The sequence below is a fragment of the Drosophila montana genome, unplaced genomic scaffold (genome assembly GCF_035044405.1).
Source record: "Drosophila montana isolate Dmon_TW-CO22-7 unplaced genomic scaffold, ASM3504440v1 contig_3529_1, whole genome shotgun sequence".
NCBI lineage: Eukaryota > Metazoa > Arthropoda > Insecta > Diptera > Drosophilidae > Drosophila > Drosophila montana.
This window is the reverse complement of record NW_026998408.1, coordinates 342330-360047: the sequence shown is the minus strand read 5'-3', so window position 1 is coordinate 360047 and position 17718 is coordinate 342330. Positions and strand designations below refer to the sequence as shown.

General features: G+C 39.0%; 1 protein-coding gene across 2 annotated transcripts in view; it reads left to right on the top strand.

The window, feature by feature from the left end:
• The window catches only part of dve (SATB1_N and homeodomain domain-containing protein dve), a 102123-nt gene that overhangs the window by 20903 nt on the left and 63502 nt on the right, over positions 1-17718 (top strand). Inside the window, exon 1 of one of the 2 annotated variants that reach the window (XM_064692224.1) lies at positions 3602-4521. The exons of the other annotated variant lie outside the window; for it this stretch is intronic. Coding sequence (XP_064548294.1) covers positions 4456-4521 — 66 coding nt within the window. The 5' untranslated portion in view covers positions 3602-4455. Of the gene's footprint in view, positions 1-3601; positions 4522-17718 lie in introns of those variants that run through there. 2 annotated transcript variants of the gene reach the window in all.

The following is a 17718-nucleotide window of genomic DNA, read 5'->3' as shown; positions in this document are numbered from 1 at the left end:
CATGTCAAGTCCTTTCGCAATCGTTTTTTTTTTATATTTTATTTTTAGTCCTTGGCGTATTAAAATAATTGCTGCTTGCATATTATCATTTTTAAATGCAAATATCTAATAAATAAATCAGTTCTTAATTTATTTTTGGTCAAGAAAATTGGCTGTAATTAAGACTAATAAATTGGTGTAACAATTTTTTCGAGTGTAGAATGTTTGTTGTTTTAAACATCCTTTGAAAACATGCTTAATAATATTTAATTCATGCTTTTGTTTTTTGTAATAAAAAAAATTTATAAATATATTATTATTAATATTATTAATTTAAAGATTTAATTTCTTGAATTTCGTAAACAAAGTTGTTTGCTATTTTGTTGGTAAATATCCTAAATTTAAATTTATTTGTTTAACTTAATTAATCTATATTTTCTAATTTTTTAAATGTCTCAAACAAAGTTGTTTGCAATTTTGTTGGTAAATATTCTAGTTAAAATGCAATTAAAAACATTTCTTATGAAATATATTTATTTTCTGCTAAAATCTGTCATTTACTTCTCATTATTAATTAAGTTGAAAAAGATTAGTTTTTGTGGCATAGATATAAATATTATTATAGACATATATTTTACACATTTTCATTTGGGTACCATAAAAACGTAACGTACTTTTACCCCCAATCTTTGTCTAGCCCGAGGTACCCGTGCATAATAAGCTATATTCGTACATGCTCCGCTTTTATATGTAAATATGTGCACATTTACAAAATTTCAAAGAACAGCAAAGATTTTGGGGCTTGAAATTCTGGTAAAGCCCACCCCCAAGAGTCTGGGCGGGGTGAGGGGCTGCTGCGAGGCTGTTAACTAAGTGGCAAGACGCCGACGTCGCTGTCGTTGGAGGCGATAAAACCGCAGCCAACAAAGAAACAACAACTAAGAACAACAACAACAGCAACATACACGGAGCAAAGCGCACATAACAAAAAAAAAAGATGAAGTCTTGGGCAAAGCAAAAGCTTAGCCAATCAGCGTACGCCGAGGGCGGAGTCTATCCGAACTGGTTTCGCCGGCGCTTTTTATGTTTATTTTGTGATATTTTTGCTGATGTTGCTGCTGCTAGCTGTTCTTGTTGTTGTTGCTGTTGTTGCAGCACGCTTTGCTGTTTTTCGTTTGCGTTTACGCTTTGCTCATCTTTGCTTTTGCTCGAAATTTTTATGGGTTATCTCGCTCTGGCACGCTCGTGCAAGAGCGAAAGGGAGAGAGCGAGAGCTGCCCGAGCATATGCGAGAGTGCATGGGTATGTTTTCGAGCGTGTGTGTGTGTGTGCATGGCTATGCGTGTGTGTGTGTGTGAACGACGAGAGAGTGAGAGAGGGAGAGCGCACATGGCATTTTTAGCAGGAAGACGGATAAGAATGATGATAAAATTTGCCGAGTTTTTTTTGCGGCTCTTAATCTCCACCAATTGCAAAATACTGCACACCTCCCCCCACCCCTAAAACGACTACCTTTAGAGAGCGGTTATATACATATACCTATGTATAAATTATGTTTTATCAAAAATGGTTTTTTAAAACTAATTAATTTGGTTGCAACGAGTCCCGTTAGGGCTGGCAGCTGCGAGTAATTATAATGCAATAACTGCTTTTGCGTGCTTGGTAACTCCACCCAATGGAGGACGACCCATTTACCGTGGCGTATGTATCCTGGACAGCTGGCTATGTACCATGTACTCGGGGCCTGGTTGGTTCCTTCGCGGCGGTTGGCTAAACCCAGCTCGCCGAACACCTAATCACATGTAATGCGCGCGCATTATCTGCGCTCTTATCTGCGTCTCCGTCAAGTGGTCACTTCGTGTCAAAGGCACGAACACGGACACTCACTCACTCACACACAAACACACGCGCGCACACTGTCGCCGCCATCCATTTCCATTCGTCGAGGTGCTAAATGCGGAGTGGGTGTTGCTACTGCGCCCGCCTCTGCCTCTGCGGCTCGGCTCCCCATAACGACATAATAATAATAAGCGCTGCCGATTTACTCTTTCATCCCAGTCGGGCAAAGGCGCGCGAATCTATTCCCGCATCGCTCGCACTCGCACTCGCGCGCACGCTGCCCGCTTAGCCGTCGCTGTACGAGTGGCTCACGCCCACGCCCACTCTCAACAATAGCTCACTTATATGTGTGTGTGTGTGTGTGTGTGTGTGTGTGGCATAATTCCACCCGAATTTGCGGCAAATCCATTGAATTTCGCTACAGCGCACAAAAAGTAAAAGAAAACGCGCAGCCGAAGGGAAGTCGTTCATGTCGGGTTGGGGGTGGGGGGCGGGCTGGGGTGGGGCGTTGGCGAGCCTGTCGCGAGACAAGTGCAATTCTGCGCCGGAACAGGTTTACCCCAGTTCGTGCGTGTGTGTGTATGTGTGAGAGGTGGCTCTCTTGCGCTCGCTCTCTCTTTCGCTCGCTCTCGTTGGTGTCGTTGTGTGCGTGTTTTGTTTTGGTCACATGCACACACACACGGGCAAATGCCTACGCTCTCTGAGCAAAATACTACTATTTCTACTACCTTTTTTTTGTTGTAAGGCACAAATGCTTGTTTTATGGAATTTCAATAGACTTTACTATTGTTTAACAAATGTTTTTACATTTTAATATTGGTTTAATATTTCTATTAATTTGTATTATTATATTTAGGTTCTGTTTTATGTAATAATTTTAAAGCATTAACTAAATTATTAATTTTTTTAAGGATTTTGTGGGGTGTACTTTGGAATTCCTCATCAACATCCCATAAGATTCCACAGATATTTCACTATAACATTATTTTAGGCAACATACATATGTACCTATTTAACTCTTATAATCCAGAAAATATCAGGCACATGCAAACAGTTTGTTCTATTAAAATAATAATCCACAAATAATATAAAAAAAAACTTATCAAGAAGGAAGCTTTTGACGTAGTCTAGGATTAGATATGTCTGTAAGGAGTACATATATCTGTTAGGTTTACATACATACATATGTCTGTACAAATCGTCTAGAATTATTTCAGTTAGGATCATACTTTACTTTACCTTTTTAAACCTTATCAAACACAGCCTTTGTCTGGGCTATTCTGGCAATAATTGATCCAAATCATAAAGAATCTTTACCAAAAACTGTTCAAATAACAATTTTCACAGAATTCTATAGTTCTCAGAATAACTGTATTTGAGTTTTAAAGAAAGCTTTTTCACGCGCAAAGTCCCTCAAATAATGTGCATAAAAATAACAATTCATTATTTATAGCATAACTCTGATAATCCCAAGCTAAAATAAAACAGTTTATACTATTTTGCAGTGCTGCTACTATTTGAAAAACGCAAGAGAGCGACTGACAGAGAGAGCGAGAGCGTGGCAGAGCGAGAGAGAGCGAGAGCAAGAGAGAGGGAGAGGCATTGTAACGCACACAAATGCAAACGTCAGCCAGCAGCAGCAGCAGCAAATGAAACAGAGACGAATGCGAAGAACATCGCGTCGTGCGGCACGCGGCTGCATAGCCCGATGCCGGCCGGGTCGTGCTCGTTGTCGGGGGGGGGGGCGGGGGCGGGTGTCGGGTCGGTCGGGTTGTCGGTCGTCGGGTTTCGGGTCGGGCAGTGCGAATGCGAAAGAATGTGTCAGTTGTGCGACAACTTGTGCTGTGAAAGGATGTCTTGACGCGCGTCCGTTCCAGAGCAGAGCACTCGAATACACTCGTCACAATTGTTGGACACAATTTCCAAGCTAAATATTTATGCAAGCCAAATAAAAAGAGAGAGAGAGAGAGAGCAAACCAAGGTAAACAAACGGCACAACAGGCTGCGCTTATCAGAGAATTTGAGAAACGTTTGAGAATCGGAGAAACGGAGAATCGGAGTCAGTCTTCATTGGCAGCTCGAGCCGTAATTGTGTTTTGCGAGGATCTCTTTGTGCGCTGTACGCTAACTTGACTTTTGACACGCTGCCACGCCCACCATATTACAAAGTTTTTCATGGCGTATCCGCGCCCGTGCTAATGATGTCGCGTCGCGCTGAGCCGCCGTGCCACAGCCACAGCCGCAGTCGCTGCGGCAGCCTCAACGAATCCGTTCCGCCAAACGCAGTTGCCGCCGTTTACGCCGTTGCAAGTCGCGTCGCCGCGTCGTGAGCTCTCAGGTGTTCAGTTCAGGTGTGTTCAGGTGTGTGTTCGTCTAATTTGCTTTGGCCATTAAGTTGGCTCGCTCTCGAGAAATCAAAGCGTGCTTTAGGGCCGCCTTATCGCGAAATTACAATAATTGATGCAATACGTTTCCAATCAAAAAACCAACCAAGACCAAGACCAATTAATGCCAAACCATCTGCCACGCCCACTCACATTATCAGCCCAGTGCATATACATATATATATATATAAAAACTAACAAATAGTTGAACTTGAATTCACAACAAATTTGAAACAATCGAACGCGTTCCACGATGGACTTTCAAAGCGCTATGGAAACCTTCGCCGAGGCCTGGGTGGCCGCAAATGCCGGACAGCAGGTGAGTTCTATATATATATATATATATAGATATATATATAGATAGATATGTGCATTTTATAATCCTGGTAGAGTCCTCTGAGAGGCAGCTGAACTACTCAAAGCCAGGCTCAAAGTTTTTCTAAGTAGCTGAAACTTTTTATCGAGAGGTTTATTTCACGAAAGTTTTTCAACTTAATTTCGGATGATTATTCCTATGACAGCTATATGATATAGCGGTCCGATGTATCCGATTCCGACATATATAAGGCGCCAGCAGACAGATTATCCCAAAAAAACTAACCCAAGCTTTTTGTCGAAAGGTTCAGCTAACGAAAGTTTTTCATACATTGGACTTAATTTGCGACCAATTATTTCTATGAGAGATATAAGATATAGTGCTCCGATGTATCCGATTACGACATATATAAGGCTTGACATAGATATCCTAATCCGAATATTCTAACCAAAGTTTAGTGTACCAAAGCTTTTCCTACATTTACTTAATTTTCGACTGAATATTCCTATGATAACTATATGATGTAGTGCTCCGATGCTTTCGATTCCGAGAAGTATAAAACTTACAATAGATAATCAAATCCAATCCAAGTTTCACGGGGATAGCTTTAAGTGTGTGAGGAGCCTGGCTTCATGTATTTGATAAGGAATATATATGTATACTCTTTAGGGTCGGTTATGACTTCTGAACTTCGAATACCCTCTATAAACTGATAATAACCTATCTGATTCATATCCCTCTAAGCTAAACAGACATAGAGATACACGTAATACTTAACTGTCAACGTTTTACCGACAACAATTCAATTATTGTCCAAAAAGCGGGCAGATTTTGAATGAAAATAATAACGTTAAATATTCAGATCGAATCTCGTAACATTCCATCTATTATCTATTATTCCCTGCTACCTTTCTCCCTTGTAATTTTAATACGCTTCACATTTAGCTGGGCGTCATTTTGATGGTTTATTCTCGGATTTAGCCGTGAACTATTTCAATGGGTTCTACGTGCATTAGTCACCGTTCAACTTCAAAAGGCCCCGCTTCCACTCTTCCGTCTCTGCGACAACAAAGTGAATCAGTGCAAATAAACAAAATGCTCGAAATGCCAACAGTTAAGCACCGCAGCTTGTATACCCTATCCGAAATAGGGTAAACCCATGAATCGCATTGCATACGAGATGAACTTAAGCCCTTAGAGAAGGGCCAGCAGCTATTCGTTGATAGCAGGCATTATCTTGGGAGATATCTACATATAAAACTAGTATTATAATTCTATTGAAAATAGGAAGACCCATAAATAACACTTCATATCAGACGAAATTAAGATTTTTTATATATATAGTCTGGCATATAAAACCTATTCGTTGATAGCAAGTAGATTTAAGGTTGATATCTACTTAAAAAACTAGAGTGAAATATTTCTCGACTTGCAAGCTTTAAAAATTTTAGCTGCATAAGAAATGTCAAGTTTTTCCAAGTTTTTCCAAGTAATTCACTTTAAATTTGTCACCATTCGAATTTTTTATAAAATTTTAGGTGCTTGGAGGGTTTTATATCTAAGGCTGATATCTAATGAAAAATTTGTATTATATTTCTTGACTTTTTACTTAAGGTTATGAATGATATATCCATGCAACATGTCCAGAGTTTCCTTAAAGATATTATTAACTTAAATTATTTCGGCATGTTTTAAATTTTTTTTTATACATTTTTCGGAGTTAGGAGTAGGTTTTTTCATGTCTTTAAACAGTAAATGGTTTCAAAAATGTTCTATGGAAATTTGAAAGCAATATATAATTATATTCGTGAGCTGAGATATATATAAATTAATTGTATAATGCATCTTAAAGCTGGATCTGATACATAATTGATCTGCTGGATCTATGAGTCTTCCAGGTCTTCCAAGGCTTTAAAAAAATGACAAAAATGAGAGTAGGAAATGATTTTCATATAAACACTTTTATATTTTCCAATAAGAATAGATTCTACCTGCTCTTACACAGTTATCTTTAAACAGATTTGTCGGATATATAATTGATCTGATCTGCTGGATCTGTAGTGGGAAGGGAATTCCAAGTGAATTGGAAATAATTTTCATATAATTCTCATTTCATTCATGTTCAGCATAGACTTTACGTGCTTTTCAACTATTCTCTTTAAACCGATTTTTCTGCCCGGGGACTCGAACCCCAAAGTCGACCAACTTTTAGTTAGGGCATACACACACACACACAAATGCCGTGCACTGAATCGGGTTCATTTGTGATAAAAAAATAGAAGAGAGCTCCATGTGCGAGAATTTTTCGCTATTTATGCAGATTAAGAGATAATCCTTATCGGCGCCGCTTTACCGAGTTTCGAGTTCCGACTGCAGATTGGAGATTTTAGATTGGAGCACGATAAGCGCTTTGCTTTTCCAGCTGGTGTAAATATTGTTTTTTTTCTGTATGCTTAACCATGCGGCGGCCTCTTGGCTAATTGCCTCTTGTAATGTTCCCTCCCCCCTCTACGCCCCCCCCCCCCCCTCTGAGGTGACGATATCCATGCTCTGTGGGACTGCAAAAGCTTTTAGCTCAGCCAGATAAGATAATCCTCTGTGCTGGGTGCGTCGCCGACTTTTGCTAATTTGGGCATAAGGTGTTGACAACGGCACACCTACACGCCCCCCCGCTCCCTCTTTCCCCCACCTCGCCCGACTTAGATATGGGCACGATAACTGGCGATAACACGATGTAACTGTAACTGTTCATATTTGACTTTTGCTCGCAGCGCGTCATCAGCTTTATCATTGAAAATGGGCAAAAGGATGGAATTGGATTTGGGGACAAATGCAAATGCAAATGAAACAGGCAGCAGGAGGCATCTCTGGGCACATTCAGACCAGGATGTGGAGCGAGAAGCTCTAGGCAAGTCATTCACTAGGAAAGGAGATAGAGACTCGAGAATTTGTCAAGCAAAGTCTCCGTCTCCTCCTCGATATCTTCGATTTCTGTAAGGTCGTTAAATATCGATAATCTTCGATAATCTAAGCATATTGCCGTATCTCCATAACTTCCTCGACATCTTTGATTTCTGTAATATCGATAATTATCGATGGTCTTATATTCCGATACATCCATGACTTCTTCGATTTCTGTAATGTCGATAAATATCGATGGTCTTATAAACATTTATCGAAACTCGACTAGGTCTTATAAGAGCTAGAGGAAGAGGAAGACATCGAAGAAGGTATGCAGATATGTTCCATTTCTTAAATATGGCTTATGAAAACTCGACAAGTTCTTATAAGAGCTAGATAAGTATCTCGTTTTCGGGACTTATCCCCATATGTGTCTCGATATCCTGTCGATAAATATCGATTCTGAGCGAGAATCTTTTAAACATAGCTGAAAACGCAACGTTGTCTTTTAAGAGCTAGTTAAGATTATAATTTTCTTGCGATATCTAAATATCTGCCATTTCTCTATATCTACCAATATATATATATATATATTATATTATCGATAAATATCGATTTAAGGCATAGCTCGAATATTATAAGAGCTAGATACAGCATATTTGGTATGTAAGCTCTTGCTTTTTATACACTGGTAAATAATATTTTAGTTTTTCAATAAGTCTCGCACATCCCACCGAAATTGGGAAAAATACGTATTTTTCAAGCTAGAGCCTTGAATCTTGGTAAATCGACATACTTGTGTACCATAGTTAAGCACTGAAAATTTCATAGCGATTGGACTATAAACAACGGAGATACTTGAGATAGTTTTTCTTAAAGTGAGAGGCAAAGGGCAGAAGAAGCGCGGTCGCTGTGTGTGAGTATATATGTGTGTATATGTGTGTGTGTGTATGTGTTTGCAGAGAAGAAAGTCAAAATACTTTTAATTTCTATCTCTGCGCTGGGCTAGGGTATCTCCCAGTCTGTCACGCCCTTCTAGATTACTCGTCACTTTTTTTTCTTTTTTATCGGAATTGGGTCTGATGACTGCGACGCTGACGTCTTCGCCCTGCCCCCCTCTGCCCCGCCCGCCCCCCTTTGTCTCCGCCCTTTGCCAGGCTGTCATTGATATCGCAATTAATCCAAATAAGTGCGATAAAATTGATTATGAACATGCTGGCGTGATTAGTGCAACGCACATTTGTGGATAACACACACACACACATACACACACACATACACACACACACACATACAGACAAGTCACATATTGATGGACTACATGTGTCCCGCGGCATTTATTAGCAGGCATAATTGATTATGTCGTGTGAGTGTAATTATTATTTATCTGCCGCACAACAAATTCCTCAACTCTGTACGTGTGCGAGTGCGTGTGTGTGTGTGTGCGTGTGTGTGCCATATGGCTATATAGTAGACGCCTTAGTCAGAATCATAATCAGCTTCATCTATTTTATTCCATTTGGATGGATTTACAAGTGACTTTTGTCTTTTGGAACGCGGGCCCAACTCAAATATGGAAAAACCCTCAAAAATTGTGTTATATATTAAATAAATCAAAGCATTAACTGAATTTTGTGTCGCCGATATCAACACACACTTACACACACACACACACACGCACAGTCGACTTATCGGCATTGTCTTCTTGCCTAAATCAAACCGCAAGTTCGACAAAAAAATTTTGTTATAGACAAAACTCGACAAGAATGTTGTCAGCTTTTTTCTTGTGTTCTTGTTTTTTGTTCTTGTTTTTTGACAGTTTTATATGTGGACGCAGACGCTTAGTGAATCGTGAATGGGATTAAGATAAGACTAAGTTGGGCAGATAATAAAGCTTTGGTTTTGTGGGTCTGCACCTTGATATGGGCTCTACTTATATTCTCTCCATATTTTATTTCATTTGTGAGCGCCTATAAATAACCACAACAAATCATTTTATAAATTGTTAATTATTATTATTTATTTGCCTCTTCCTATAATATTACATTGGGTTTGATTTTGCAACTAATTATAAAGCATTTAGTTTTGTTGTTGTGATAATTTTGGTCGCACGATATCGAAATGACAAATGAAAAAAAAAACGAGGCTATCCTAGGCAAGGCGAAGTCCAAATACCCTTTCGATTGTTGACAAGTGAGCTATAAAATATAGAAGAAGAAAAATATCTTTTAGGATCATAATGAAGCTCATTTTAACTGAGTTTGTTGAACTTAACTTGTAAAAAGGAAAAGATTTCCAAAAAAAAAAAGATTCAATAAAAATAGATTTATGCTTAAGGTGTGTTACATATTGCACGATAAATTTATAATAATTTCTGATAGAGTATAAAATCAGTAAAAAAAATCCCTAGAGCTATATAATATAGAAGTCCGGCTTGGCAGAACTTCATTTTCGTTGAGTTTGTTGAAGATATCTTGTAAAAATGAAAAGATTTCCATAAAAAAGCTGCAATAAAAATTTGTATATGCTAAGGAATTGTTACAAATTGCACGACAAACTTATAATAACCTCTAGTAGAGTATAAATAAGTAAAAAAATCCCTAGAGCTATATAAAATAGAAGTCCGGCTTGGCAGAACTTCATTTTCGTTGAGTTTGTTGAAGTTAACTTGTAAAAAGAAAAAGATTTCCATGCAAAAGCTTCACTAACGTTACAAATTGCACGACAAATGCACAATACCCTCGAATAGAGTATAAAAGTAGGAGTAAAAAGTCTAAGAGCTATATAAAATAAAAGTCTGGCTTGGTAGAGCTTCATTTTAGCTGAGTTTCCTGAAGTTAACTTGTAAAAAGGAAAAGATTTCCATACAAAAGCTTCACTAACGTTACAAATTGCTCGACATATTCATCATACCCTAGAATAGAGTATAAAAGTGGAAATAAAAGAGACAGCAGATAATGACATGCGTGTCTGCGTTTGTAGTTATATCAGCTGCTGATAGGACGTTAGCTAAGCGACTTTTGTATTGTAAATTTCACACAGATTAGACGCCGATTGGCTAAAAGAAAATAATATTAAAAAAATAAAAATAATAAAGCCATGTGATCTAGAAAATGATGAGAAGCACTTGCTGCAGCATTTCCTGCTTAGCGCGTCTTCATTTCCGCAGCGAATGCGCAACGAATCATGAACGAAATCATGAACGAATCATTCGAATCATTCAATAGCCTACCCCCCGCCCCGTCCCTCTCTCTGCCTCCAACCGCTTCGTTAAATTCCGGTAGTCAAATGTGCATTAAATGCCGCTCATAAATGTCCAAACTGTTTGTCATCTCGTTCAAGTCCAAGGGGGCCGCCCCCCATTGTATATTTTTAATGGCACGCCTCTGCCTCTGGCTCTTTATTGTTGTCTTGGCTTTCTTTTCTGCAGGTGTGCGTACCTGTGTGTGTGTGTGTCTAACACCTTTTTAAACTCTTTGCATGGCGCATTTATCAGGGTTTAGGCGTGTTCCTTTCACACAGACAGAGACGGAGACGGAGAGAGACATCTTTTAGCCGCTTTTGCTTTTCTTTTATATTGTAACACATTTTTAACATTTCATTCTGCGCTTTCCCCCGCGCTAATACCCTGACCCTGGCCCCCTCCCCCTTACCCGTCTCGGCTCCCGAAGCTCTGCGTTCATTTTTTTTTTATGCGTTGTCGAGTTTGCGTATGCGATTTAAAAAATGTATATTAATTATTCAAAGCCGATTGGATTATAATAATTTATAATCATTATTATCATAAGCTGCTCGCCACAACTGAAACTGAAACTGGAACTGGAACTGGAACTGGAACTGGAAGCTACAAATGGGCCGGGCCCAGCCCATTTGCGTATTACGTTAATCTCTAGCTAATATTAATAAAGCGAAACTAATATATGCCAGTTCTCGTTTAATAATAAATATGATTGAATAAATATTGGAAACAAGACAAATAATAACGATAGCTGCTAGAAGAGATTGTTTACAGGGTATTCGAACCCTTGACTTTGTGCTCAGTCGATCGATATTTGTAATCTTCAGCATTTAGCTCCTTCAAGTCAATATGCCCTCATTAGCAAAAGTGCAGGGTATCTTTTTCTCATCATCATCAATCTTTGTGCGCAGTTGATAGATATTTTGAATCTTTAGCATTTAGCTCCTTTAATCAATATACCCCCATTAGCAAACGTGCAGGGTATAGTTTTCTAAGCACTTGCCGAAAAGAAGAACACCAAACTTTTTGTTGAATTTATCGATATTTGTAATCTTCAGCATGTAGCTCCTTTAAAAAATATACCCTCATTAGCAAAAGTGCAGGGTATTTTTTTCTAAGCGCTTGCCGATAAATAGAAATAGAAATAAAAAATAATATCGATAGTGTTGAATTTATCGATATTTGTAATCTTTAGCATTTAGTTTCTTTAAACAATATACCCTCTTTAGCAAAAGTGCTGGGTATCTTTTTCTAAGCACTTGCCGATAAATATAAACTAGAAACAAGAAAAATAATATCGATAGCTGCCAAAATCGATTGTTTAAGGGATTCGATTCTCAAACTTCGTGTTGAATTTATCGATATTTGTAATCTTCAGCATTTAACTCCTAAATCAATATACCCTCCTTAGCGCAAGTGCTGGGTATAGTTTTCTTAGCACTTGCCGAAATATTATAGCGACATCGGGAAACGCTTTAAGTTAATTACAACTTGTCAAGTTGTCTGTAAGTTTGCCAAATGATTTCGGCTCAAATGAAACTGGCTTTAAATCAATTTCGTGGCATGTTTTTTGATTTTCTATTCCGTTTTTGAAAAATGCCGCCCTCTGATAATGTGATAATCAACACACAACAAAAAATGAGTGTGTGAGTTTCTCTTGTTGTTGTCTTTTTTCTGTTTTTTTTTTGTTTTTTGTAGTACCTAGCTGAGGCCCCCTGCTGCTGCCCCTGCCCCCCTGAACGAGTTAGGAGTTGATTTTTGTTGCTGCTGCAGCTATCGTAAAACATTTTTGTTTCGCGGCTAATGACACATTGATAAAACGATTTGTAAGACATTGCGATAAGTGCGGTTCAGGCTTTGTAGCTTAAGGCGAGTTCAAGCAGCCGTAAAACTCTTTGATAAACTCGGAAAATGACGTGTTCGGGAAATGAATATGAGTAAGAGAAATATCTTAAGATCGCAGAGATTGACAAGTAACTATGACGAACCAAAGCTCCAAAACATAACTTCTTTCTTTCTCTTTTACTATATATGGTATTTTCTTAAATAATATGGTAAATTAAGGTTATTTTTAATATTAACTTAGGTACATAATATTCTCTACTAACAAAATAAGTTGTGAACAAGTAAGAGGTACTAGTCGGGAGCTCCCGACTAGGGTATACCCTGAACCCTCTTCTTCCAACAGGCGATAGGTATAAAATGAAAGATACTTGATATATATTTACTATTCTAGAAGCTACATGTCAAGCTTGGCGACTCTAGCTCATATTAATTATCAAAATTGCTCAAAAAACAGGATTTCGATATCGATTTTTATCGATTAATTGGAAACGGTGCAAGTTATCGACTATCGGAAACAAACTCGATCTGCGCGGGGACTAGGAGGACCTACAGCTTAAATTTCAAGTCTCTAGCTCTTATAGGTTATGAGATCCTTGCGTTCATACATACGGACAGACGGACGGACGGACGGACGGACAGACGGACGGACAGACGGACAGACAGATGGACATGGCTAGATCGACTCGGCTGTTGATGCTGATCGAGAATATATATACTCTATGGGGTCGGAGATGCTTCCTTCTGCCTGTTACATACATTTGCACAAATACATAATACCCTGTTTACCCATTTTCAATGGGTTCAGGGTATAAAAATACGGATGTAGAAAACTTGGTTCTTGATTCGAACCCGAGTCTATAGGGACACAGCCATAATTTGAAAAATTAATAAAAATTTGAGCAATATCTAAAGATCGTAAAGTTTTACTTGGAAATGTGAGATGTAGCAAGATTAAAGCCAAAACAGGAAGAGCAGCTTCTTCAGCCGAATCCTTCAGGAGATACATCGTTTTAGGGATTTGTATTGGATTTTTGGCCATAATTTTATTTTATTTTATTTTATTGCTCAGTTCGGCCCATTCAGATAGAAGAATTTTCCCTCTTCAACCTGTCACGAGTTCTGTCTTTATGTATTTTTAAACACATTTATTAAGCAGCTTAATCAGCATATGGAAAACACGAAAAACGAAAAACATGAATAATATTTACAATATGCGCATTTCTCAATTTGAGAATTCTCCCCACGCCACAATACATTGTCACCTATTTCGCTTAATTAGTGGATTTGGCGTCTCAAAATATATATATTTCTCGATGAGGAGGAGACAGTCCCCTCCGCGCACATTGGGTTTATTTATATACTAAATCCGAGACTGGGAGACGCACGCACATCGACATAAATTTGACTTAATTTTTTGTTTGAAAATTATGACAAGTGGGGCGGGCGCATATTATTTTTTTGGGGCGGGCATAAAGTATGTTATGTTTCTTCCCGTGAAACGAGAATCCGAAAATGTTTTCATATAGCAAATGATTTTTGGGATATTTTTGCCCTCTCGTTGGGTATGACGATGATAAAAAAATCTCGGAACAAACTTACATAAGCCGCAATGATTATTTTTTATATGTCGTGTATGTTTTTTTTGTTTCTCTCAAAAGATTTATAACATTTCATTTCGTTAATTTCGAAAGGGGCTCGACTAAGTCGCCGGCGCATATTACTAATACGTCCCGTTGAAAATCATAAGCCGCCCCGCCAACAAACGATTTCTACAAGTCACAGCGACAATCGGCTTAAACTAATACGCAGAGCCAGAGACAGAGCCAGAGCCAGAGACAGAGACAGAGACTTGGTCGGTCTCAGCAGCATATTTTCGTTAATAGCTGGCAATGATGGAAAAATGTCGGTAACCTCGTCTTATTTAAAGTATTAACTGCTAACTAATGTGCGACACATTATAACGAGCCAACACAACAAACGGCAAGCGAGAGGCGAGAACTAAACGAATGATCGACTATCCAGATACCCTTTTTTTTTGTTAAGAGTAGAGGAAATATAGGAAATACAGAGGTGGAGAGCGTGAAAGAGTGAAAAAGGGGGATTTGGAGACCAGAGAGAGGAAGAGAAAGAGGAGAGAAAGATAACTCTACGAATGATCGACTATGCAGATATCCAGTCTTTTGTTAAGAGTAGAGGAAAAACAGAGAGAGAACCCCTTTTTTCTCTAGAGAGAGATAGAGGGAGGGTGGAGAGAGAGAGGTAGAGCGAAAGAGAGGGATTTCGAGAAGAGAGAACGAGAAAGAGGGAGAGAAAAGAAAAATAAGAGTAGAGGAAATATAGGAAATACAGAGGTGGAGAGTGTGAAAGAGTGAGAGACGAGAGAGAGAAAGAGACTGAGGAGAGAGGGAGAGAAAGACAACTCTACGAATGCTCGAATATATGTAGATCTGTAGAGAGAGAAAGGGGAGACGGAGAGAAAGAGGAGAGAAGGTCCAGGTTGAGAAAGAGAAATAAGAAAGAGGGTAGTAGGAGAGAAAGGGAAAGAGGAGAGAAGGTCCAGGGAGAGAAAGAGAAATTAAAGAGAGGTTAGAGAAAGAAAAAGAGGAAGGAAGGTAGAGGGAGAAAAAGAGAGAGAGAGAGGAGCGGAGAGGCGATAGGCAGATAAATATTTGAAGAGATAGAGATATTACGTGGGAGAGGAAGAGATATTTCAAGAGATAGTTGCAAATATATTTGGAGAAAGAGAGATAGATGTGTAGACAGAGAGAGGGGGAGATATATATAAATATATCTCTTTCACTAAGTTTATTTCCTATTCTCCCTTTAAATATCTCTTACTCCATTCAAAAATAAATATATATAGAGTGAGAGTGGGAGAACGGGAACGATTTATTTCGTGAGAGACAGAGAGAGGGTGATATATTTAGAGGGAGACAGAGAGAGGGAGATATATTTATAGTTAAAGAGAGAGAGAGAGAGAAGTAAAACTATAAAGTTTACTTGAATTCAAGTGAAGCTGTTGAAAACATTTCAAAAATGCTCTTAGAACTATTAACAACAAATGCTGCTATAACTTGCAAATCAGCATACCCAATGCAGCTGCTATACAGGGTATAGCAAGTAAATCTCTGCTGCTTTATATCAATAAAACGACTGACCACAGCGCTGGCTACCAATTCGAGGCGCTACCGAAGTGAAAAACAGGTGAAGCCCAGCCCAAAAGCCGAGCCCCAACAAACTCCAAGCCGAGGCTGGTGCTGGAGCTGGAGCTGGAGTTGGAGGTGCAGCTGGAGCTGGGAGCTGATGAAGCGCTGATCATGCGAGCAGCTACAAAAGAGATTATATTTCCCCAACAAAATGTGAACGAGCATCTTTTGCGATCACTGTGTGTGAGAGACTGTGTGTGTGTGTGCGAGTGTGTGTGAGAGAGACTGTGTGTGGAGAGGCCTAATGCGCAGCGCTGCTCGCCGGCGATCGCTGAGCTGCTTAACTAAATCCGGCTTAAGATCCGACACAAAATTAATGTCGTTGAAAAAAAAGACACAGCAAAAAGTCACACATTAACGCCGACTGCGACGCGACGCTGACGCTCAGGAAGTTGCTGCCGGGGGTTAACGTATCCACGGGCTCCATTCCGGGCGTAAATATTTTACTGCGGATTAGTTCGACATTTGCGAGACTCGAAGAGACACATTTCCAAAGGGAGCTACTGCTTGGCAGCTCCTCAATAACTAAATTGATTCAAATTCCCAACTAATCCACGCGCTTTTTCTAGTTAGACTCTCCCCCCCAACTCCCCCCTTTAGCTAATCGATAGCTGAATATTTGGCGAGACTTTCATCGGGTTTTTTTTTTTTATGTTTTTTTTTTTGACCATAAAGTCGCGTGTTAATCACAGTCGTAAAGCGCACAATAATCGCACAGTTATAGACGATAAAACCTGAACAGCAAATCGGTAATTAGTCAAGTTTAATCTATATAATGGGGCCGCCTTTTATCCAAATCTAATCAATGTCAACTACGCAGCCTGCCTTTGCCGCGAGCTCTATTTGAGTTGGTTTCTTTTTGAATACCCTATACCCTATTATAATTGGGTCATAGGAGACATAATCTACCCTTTGATGTGTGTGTATATAAACATATATTCAAACAAAATTGGGTTCTTTTTCCAGACAAATAATTAAATATATATTTCTGATCAGCATCAACATTCAATAGAGAAACTTGAGATATTTCCTTTCTTCTCGGATCAATATATCATATAGCACTTTTATATATCATATCTTAAGCCAACTTTGCACTTATTACTTCTATTACCATCACGAGCTCTTGCCCAGAAATCTTTTTTATTTATCAAGATATCCTAGCTCTACTATTCACCTCACCAGACCTTAAGCCATATTGAAGGGTATTCAAAGTGCGGCCTTTCAATTATCTTATAATATATATTGTTTGGTTTTTATCAAAGACCTTTCCAACTGGCCAGACGCGGGCCGGACAAGCAGCCGTCCGATCGTCCGATTGAAGCCCATATCTTTTTGAGTTCACATTACGATATAAGCATTTATGTACTATCCCCCACCCCCTCCCCCCTCCCTCTGGCCCTCGCTTGACAACACTTTGGCTTAATCTAATCGACGTCGCTGAGAATTATGCGCATGTTGACCAGCCGCTAGAAAGATAACCGGAACGACAGCGGGCTTAATAGGGCTACGGACTGTGGGGAGTCGGATGAGGGGAGTTGGGTCTGGGGTCTGGACGACAGCTTGGCCTAGGTTTTTATATTTTTTTTGGGTTTTTCGGGTAAACTTATCAAATCGAATTTCGATAAATTACATTTTATCTTAATGAAGTGCCTTAATATGGTGTGTAGCCCCTCTCGACATACATAAAAACAAACACAAGCAGCGCTTGATTGATTAAACACAATTATCGAATCACTTCTCGTAGCGCAACTCCCCCCCCCCCCCCCAAAATGACATTGTGAGTTGGATAATGAGTAAGCCCAAGGGTATGCGGTGTCACATGTTGAAATTAAGTGCATCTAAAAAAAAATAGTTCAGTTAACAGAGGTTTATAACAATATGATTGTAAGAAAGAGCAGAAATAAAATATCATATTAATTTTTATCGATATTTTTAACTTGATCTTTAAACCTTTAACTTCAATAGAAGTTCGTTTGCATTGAAAATAAATTATGCTATTATTTTTTCAAT